General features: G+C 45.2%; 1 protein-coding gene across 1 annotated transcript in view; it reads right to left on the reverse strand.

Annotated features, from left to right (window-relative positions):
* Positions 1-1,338: 1,338 nt before the first annotated feature.
* ETFB (electron-transfer-flavoprotein, beta polypeptide) overlaps positions 1,339-8,369 on the reverse strand; it is a 20,028-nt gene continuing 12,997 nt past the window's right edge. The window contains exons 5-6 of the mRNA XM_006897289.1: positions 2,821-2,979; positions 1,339-1,553 (exon numbers count right to left, since the gene is read on the reverse strand). Of these exons, the coding sequence (XP_006897351.1) occupies positions 1,383-1,553; positions 2,821-2,979 (330 nt within the window). The 3' untranslated portion in view covers positions 1,339-1,382. The remainder of the gene's footprint in view (positions 1,554-2,820; positions 2,980-8,369) is intronic.

The following is an 8,369-nucleotide window of genomic DNA, read 5'->3' on the forward strand; positions in this document are numbered from 1 at the left end:
TGCCAACAAAATTGGGATCGTCTAAACTGAGTTCAGTGGGCTAATTCTAAATACAAATTTTTCTCACCAAAAAAAGAAGGAAAAAATAAAAGAGAGAGGAGAGGAGAGGAGAGGAGAGGAGAAGAGAGAAGAGAGGAAAAGAGAGGAGGGAGGAAGAGAGAAGAGAGGAGAGGAGGGGAGGGGAGGAGAGGAGAGGAGAAGAGAAGAGAAGAGGAAAAAAAGAAAGATGATCTCAGGGGAATACTTTCAGGAGTTTATCCAGTTTCCATGGGTCCAGAAAAATCTGGCTTCCATGGAAATTTTAAAATTCTGTTCTGTATTCTCCCCCTTTTGATCAGGATTCTTCTACAGAATCTTTAAGGGAAACATATATTAAAGGTAACTGGGCACCTTCGAGTTCTTCTAGGCACATGGCAAAGGAGGTAGCTGTTCTTGGAGCAGTCACACTTTACATTCCTTCCTCTTCATCCTGACTCTTCCTCCATTGCTCCAGGTTCATACCGGGTTTTGATTGCTGACTACTGTGTACAACAGGGTCATTATGAGTCACAACTGACTCGACAGTATTGGGGTTTGGATGTCTCTCCATCCAGAACCGAAGCTCCCACCCTCATTCTCTGTGGAGTTCTGACACCTGGGCACCTCGGCCAGCACTCAGTGGATACAAGTCTTTGTTCTCACCCACTTTCATGAGCTCTGGTGATACAGTGACTAAAACACCTAGCTGCTACACAGAGGTCAGTGGCTCAACCCACCAGCTGTTCCAGGAGAAGAAAGACAAGGCCGTTCGCATCTGCAAAGATTCTCAGTCTTGGAAACTCTATGGGGCCATCGCACCATCTTTAAAAGCATCACTAAGAGTTGTAATTGACTCAGAGGCAGTGGGTTTGGCTGGTCTTGGTTTCTCAGCAACCTCAATCTCCTGTCTTTCAACACTCAGTTTCAATGGCTACAACCCACTGTGAAAAAAGAATATCATTGAACAATCTGGGTAGAAATTATCAACTAGGGATCAAATCTGCTGTGTCAGCTTTGACCAAAGACACAGTCAGAAATTATTTTTAAATATCATTCATCATAGATGTCATCCTCTCGGAACTCATTCTCACTGAAAGGCCGAGGCAGGTGACTCCATGACATCCATCGCCCTGCAATATGCCGGCCTTTGCCCACATCTGACTCCCTCTCCCATGTGGAAGCGTCTCAAGGGTGGGGACTAGATATGACTCATCTGGGTCCCCTGTGTCACCCAGCACAAGGCCAGGCACACAGGAGACTTAAGTAAATGCGTTTTCAATGATTCAAAAAATTCCTTTAAGGAAAGAGCTGACAAGAGACAGATGTCAAGAGTCATAGTTTTATTGCCGTTTCAGGGAGGGGGCTCAAATCCGCCCGATCTCCTTCAGCTTGGCCACCAGGTCCTCTGTGGTCTCCACCTTGAGGCCAGCTGAGCGCTGGGGTGGGTCCTCCACGCTAAGCACGGAGAGCTTCGAGGTCAGATCCACTCCCAGGTCTCCGGCCTTGATCACCTCAATCTTCTTCTTCTTGGCTTTCTGCACATGGGAGGTCACAGTTGACAGGGCAGATGAAGCCCCCACCCCACTCACCATCCAGAATGCCAAAAGCCTCCTTCCCAACAACTCCAGGTCTGCAGAACCACTCCTGCTGGCTAAAGCCTTCTGGACCCACCCAGTGTCTGGGACACAAGATCTTTTATAGGTCCACATCCAGTGCGGACAATTCCTGTTGGCTGCGATGGCCTGGGAAGCCCTTCTATTAGTTCTTTCTTATAATCAACCTCCCTGGTAAAGGCTCAATTGGCTGGAACAAACTGGTAATCCAACCTTTTTGACACAATGGACTTTGGGCCCATATGATCTACCAAACCCTTCCCTATTGGTTCATCTGATCAACCAAATCTTCCCACTGGTTGGAATGATTCACTGGATTCTTGAATAAGAAATCCCACTGAACACTTCCTATTGGTTAAGATGGCCCAATAAACTCTTCTCACTTGGTTAAAGAGAAAACCCCTTCTCTCTCCTTATTGGCTAAGATGACCCAATGAACCTTCCTTATTGGTTGAGATGATTCCCTGATGTTTCACCAAACCCTTGCTATTGGCTGAGGTTACGTTTGGACTTTTATGGAGTTTTGCTGGCAAAATGCCTAGGGAAGGGAGCTCTGGTGGCCTTGGTGGTAAGAAGCTGTGCTGCAATCCCAAAGACGTGCAGTTCAAATCCACCAGCCGCTCGCTCCGTGGGAGAAGGATGGGCAATCTCCCTTGCGATTAACTACCTCTGAAAACCGGACTGACAGCCAGCTATGGGTCGACAGTACTCCAACAACAACAAACACCAAGTCGTGCTGTTAACCCTCTCTGGCAATTCAAATCCACCAGCGACTCCATGGAAGAATGATGGGCAAGCTCTTCCCATGCGATTTATAGTCTCTGAAAACCTGCTGGAGTCTGTTCCAACTTAATGGCAATGAATTGAGTTGTTGGGACTCCTCAACTGAGACCGAGTCAGTTTCTGTCTGTCCTGGACATTCTCTTGCAGGATTTCTAGACGTTATTCATCAAGATAACCTTTCTTTTGGCTAAGAGAACGGGTCATCACATGGCTAAAATAGCCCTCACCAGCTCTCCCCCCTCTGTCAGAGATGGCCGGTCAGCCCCAATGACCAGTGACCTAGTCCGAGGTTTCCTCTAGAGAAAACACGCCTCAGAACCTCCCCTCTGACCACCAGGGACGTGCGAGGCCGGCGATGGCCTCATGGTGCCCAGGCCCTCACTGCCCTGTCCAGCTCGCCTCTCACCATGATGTTGGGCAGCGTGGCATAACGAGGCTCGTTGAGCCTCAGGTCGGCGGTCACCACGGCAGGCAGCTTCAGGCGCAGGGTCTCCAGGCCCCCGTCGATCTCCCGCTCCACGGTCACCTTGTCCCCTTCCAGCGTCACCTGAGAGGCGAACGTGCCCTGCAGAGGATTTGGCAGAAAGCGAGTGAGAGAGATAAATTCAGGGTTCCACCAGGTATGTGGATGACATGGCCATCCAAGCAAGGTGGGGTCTCCAGGGAGCACCGCACAGGTCCTCCTTGCGCGGTGGGCTCCACTGACCGGCCTTCTGGCCAGCAGCTAAGTGCTTATCCACCGTGTCCCCTGAATTCCTTCAGGCACCAAGAAACCCTTCCTATTCCGCTGCCCCGGGATGGAAGCACAGAATGGGAGAATCCTTCAAGGTGGTTCTCACACCTCAGGTAAAAAGGAGGTTGGAAAACAAGACAGAAAAGTCAACTCCAACGAAGATGAGACAAGAAGGGGTCAGGGAAACTCAAAGCGCTGGAAACAGAACAACCAGAACACCCATGAGAAGAAGGTTCACACCCTGTGTCAAATGGAACTCCATCACCTGGACCGTCTATGGAGAAACTGTGAACTGGGCAATCCGGGTGGACAATGTGAAATGCAAACCTCTTCTGTGTGTACACTTTTTTAAAAAATAAAACTGTTTTAGAATTTTAATTTTTTATTGTTTTAAATTTTTGTGTGCATGAACCGTCAAATTGGATCTGACTGGTATGGGAGGAGATTGTCCCTCCTTCTCCAGCAGAGCATCTGGTGAAAACTTTTTATTTTTAAATTTATTTTATTTCATTATTTTTTGTGTGAACCATCAAATCAGATCTGACTGATACAGGAGGAGATTGTTCCTCCTTCTCCAGCAGAGCATCTGGTGGATTCGAACTGTGTACCTCTGAGATTGCAGTGCAGCTTCTTGCCACTAGGCCACCAGAGCTCGCAGAAAACTTTTTATTTTTAATTAATTTTAATTAACATTTACAGAGACATTTGGATTTCCATTCATTCATTATTGCATTTTTCTCCCTGCCCACCTAAATAAAACTTTTTATTGTAATTGTGTTTTTGTCATTTTTGTGTAACTATGTTTGTAATTTTGTAATTTGTTTTTGTAATTTTGTGTAATTGTATGCTTATTGCAATTGATTTTTCCCTTTTTTATTATTATTAATTTTAATGAAAATTTAGAGACATTGGATTTCCAGTCACTCAATTTTGCACTTTTCTCCCTGCCCATCCCTCCCCTCCAGTTCATTCTTCTCTTTGAAAAAGTAAAAGAATTCTTTCATTGTAATTGTGATTGTAATGAAAGTTTATAGAAAAGTTGGATTTTTCACTCATTTTTGTACATTCTACCCCCTCCTCCAATTCACTTTTTTAAAAACTATTCATTCACAACTAATGTAATTCATCACATTAACAAAACAAAGAACAAGAAACACATGATCCTATCAATTGATGCAGAAAAGGCCTTTGACAAAATCCAGCACCCTTTCCTGATTAAAACACTCAACAAAATAGGATTAGAGAGGAATTTCTTCAACATAGTAAAAACTATTTATGCAAACCCGAGAGCCAACGTTCTTCTCAATGGAGAGAGGTTAAAGGCACTCCCTTTAAGAACAGAAACTAGGCAAGGATGCCCACTATGACCTCTCTTATTCAATATTGCATTGGAAGTCTTAGAGATAGCAGTAAGACAAGAGAAGGGAATAGAAGGTATCCAAATTGGCAAAGAGGAGGTAAAATTATCTCTCTATGCAGATGATGCGATAGTATACTTAGAAAACCCTAAAGATTCATCAAGAAAACTATTGGACACAGTGGACCAATTCAGCAAAGTGGCAGGATACAAGATCAACATACAAAAATCAGTTGGATATCTCTACAGTGACAAAGAGAATACAGAGCTGGAACTAAGAAAAATAATACCCTTCACAATAGCTAATCACAAGATTAAATACTTGGGAGTAAATACATTAATAATAAATTTTTTTAAAAAAGGAAAACAAAAATATTCATTCATTGTTGCACAATTACCTCCTTCCCTCTGCCCCACACTTTCAATGAAAGTACAATAAAACTTTAAAAAAAAAAGAAATAGTCCATTAATTCATTAAGAAAACGTGCCAATGAATTGATTCTGACTCAGAGTGACCCTGCAGGACAGAATAAGGCTGTCTGTCCTATAGGGCTCCTAAAGCTGTAAAATCTTTGCAGAAGCAGACGGCCACATCTTTGTCCCATGTAAGGGTGGATGGGTTTGAACTGCCAACTATGGGGTTAGTAGCCAAGGACTTACCACTGTGTCACCAGGACTCATTCTTTTTCATCTTTTCTTTTTTTTTCATTTAGTGTGTGTTTGTGTGTGTGTGTGTGTGTGTGTGCCATCAAATCCGATCTGCCTGGTACAGGAGGAGATTGCCCCTCCTTCTCCAGCAGAGCATCTGGTGGATTTGAACCGCGCACTTCTGGGATTGCAGTGCAGCTTCTTGCCACTAGGCCACCAGAGCTCCCTCTCTTTCATCTTAATAAAGAGACAGACAATTTACAAAAAAAAAAAAACCAAATCAAAAGGAACAGAAGCCACAGACAAGCAGAAGGCAGTGTGAGCCCAGCAAGGCCCCCCCTATTTCACAAGCATGTGTCGTAGTAGGGGAGATAGCCAGGAACGAAGGAAGTCAATGAAACCACCTTCGCTTAGAAGCCACATGAGAACTCGAGGGGGCCATCTGCAAAAGCTGGACGGATAACAACCACTGCTCGGGAGCAGAGAAAACAAAAAAAAGCTCTAGGTCTGTGCTGTCAGAATATGGGAAGCACTAGCCGCGTGTATAGAGAGCTCTAGTGGCCTGGCGCTGCCAACCAGAAAGCACGTGGTTCAAATCCCTCCGGTGTAATTTCATAGCCTCGGCAAACCTGCTGCAGAATCAGCTATGAGTTGGTTCTGACTTGACGGGGGGCATAACAACAACAGCCACGTGTGAAGGGGAGTCTGTGAGGCACATGGCTAAGAGCTCAGCTGCAAACTGAGGGGCTGGCGGTTCAAACCCACCTAATGGGTTCAAAGCCCTGGTTATCTGCTCCAGTAAAGATTACAGCTGAGAAAACCCCACAAGAGGAATCTTGCTATCAGCAAGAAAGAAGGACAGAGGAGTCCGCTCACATCCTTCTGGACTGGAGACTCTTGGGGAACTCAGATCTAGATGAGAGAGGGGCAGTGGAGAAGCAGAGAGCAGCACTGATAGGTGACCAGGGCCTGCTGCCCATGAAACAAGAACTGAGGTGCCTTCATCCATGCTTGCTGGAGGATTGGGAAGGGGGTTGGAGTGGCACAGAGGAGAGAAAGGACATGATTGATCCAACTTAGAGCGCTAGTAACAGTAACAAAGGCTTGAAAAACTTGTTGCTGAAGGTCAAAGAACAGCTGTTTGAATCCACCAGATGCTCCGCTGGAGAAGGAAAGGCAAACTCCTCCTGTGCCAGTCAGATTCGACTCGATGGTATAAAAAAGGAAGGTCAAACACTGCAGCCTTCAATATGGATTGCATCTCAACACCAAGAAAGCAAACAGCCTCACCACTGGACCAAAAGGCAACATCAGGATAGATGGAGAAAAGACTGAAGCTGTTCGGGATTTCATCTTACTTGTATCCACAATCAACACCCACAGCAATTGCAGTCAAGAAATGAAAAGTTGGGATATCTGCTTTCAAGGACCTCGCCAAAGCATTAAAGAGCAATGGTGTCACTTTAAAGATTAAGGTGGGCCTGATCCAAGTCATGGTCTTTCCAATGACTTCCTATGCATTTGAAAGTTGGACAATGAATAAGGAGGACAAAAGAAGAATTGATACTTTTGAACTACAGTCTTGAAGAAGAATCCTGCATATCCACACCATGGACTGTCAAAAGAACAAACAAGTCTATCTTGGAGGAAATGCAACCAGGGTGCTGGACAGAGGCAAGGATGATGAAACTTTTCTCACATATTGTAGGCATGTTGTCAGGAGGGTCCAATCTGGAGAAACAGACATTATGCTGTGTCAGAGAAAGAGAGGACGACTCTAAATGAGATGAACTGATGTAGTGATTGTATCACTGTGGCCTTGAGCCTGTCCAGGATGGTGGGGGAGGGAACAGGACAGGGCAGGGCTCAGAACTGTGGCTGACAGGGTCGTTATGAATAGAAGTCGACTTGATGGCACCTCCTAATAGCAAGAGAGTTCTGCAACGCTGCCGTGAACCCGCGAGGCTGAGAAGCAAAGGGCCTGTGAGTACACCCAAGAGACTATGCTGATGGAAGAATTGCATCTTGTTCCCACCCTAAACATTTCAGCCTGTTTGTGTCCTTAATAACTCTCATAACTGTGACAAAACAAACAAGCAAACGCACGCTGTGAGGTGGCCGTGCTCCAGCCTGTGGGGCTGCTGTGAGTCAGAAGCGCATCCTCGGCACCCAGCAGCAGTGGCGTGTGAGTCATGGGGGAGTGTGTGTTCCAGGAAGGTAGAGAATGAAGGAAAAGACAAACTCAAGGAAGCAGTCACCCTGCAGGCCTGACAGCCCCCAGGAACCACACCTTCTCCACCCAGAGACCAAGAATTACTAGATGGTGCCCAGCCCCTGCTGCCTCTACTCTGAGTATAGCCACACTGGAAGGTCCTCGTTAGAATGCTAGGAAGAAAACAGAACAAATTCAAAGTCAATTGAAGAGACCAAGCTTCCTGTCAGACTAGAGGAAGCGGGAAACTACTGGGCTGAGGAAACATTCTACCTTGAACTAAAGACACTTTGAGAGCCTGCCTTCTAGTCATATATAATCATCAGACAACAAAACAAAGAGAGTGAAGAATGGACTCGCCAGAAGAATCAACCACAGGAGACCAAAAGGGGAATATCTGTCCACAATCAAAGATGAGAAGGCAGGGAGGGGTGGCGAAGCCAAGTGACCAGGGGGCTAGTGAGGTCACAGGGAGCGGGATTATAACCGTTACCACCAACATCAAGGAACAATTTGTGTATGAACCAATGACTGGGAAAACTAATTTCCTAAAGCACTACAAAAGGGAAGGGGGGGAATATTTATCTACTTTTTATTTTTACTTTTTTTGTCTTGGAGAGGGTGAAACCAAGTTCCTCCTTGGAGGGATATATATATATATATATCCCTCCAAGGAGGAACTTGGTTTCACCCTCTCCAAGATAAAAAAAATAATTATAGGGAAAAAAAAGAAAATAAAAAAAATAAACAATTGGGACTTAAAGGTGTGGTATATTTTGCTCAAAAGGACAAATTATAGACATAAGTCACAGCTTCAACTGTGTTATATGCTTTTACTTTCTACCCCGGAGCTCTTCCAAAGATGTGACATGGAACCTTGTGAAAAGCCACATGAATTACAACTTTTGACTACTGAAGGGTTGAGCTAGGGAACAAATGCCCTCCTATCATCACTTATGTAGATATTTCTGTGTCATCGATCAAGAGAGAGCTACGTTGGCCTAG

The sequence above is a fragment of the Elephantulus edwardii genome, unplaced genomic scaffold (assembly GCF_000299155.1).
Source record: "Elephantulus edwardii isolate Elephantulus edwardi_28Jun2011 unplaced genomic scaffold, EleEdw1.0 scaffold00208, whole genome shotgun sequence".
NCBI classification, from domain to species: domain Eukaryota; kingdom Metazoa; phylum Chordata; class Mammalia; order Macroscelidea; family Macroscelididae; genus Elephantulus; species Elephantulus edwardii.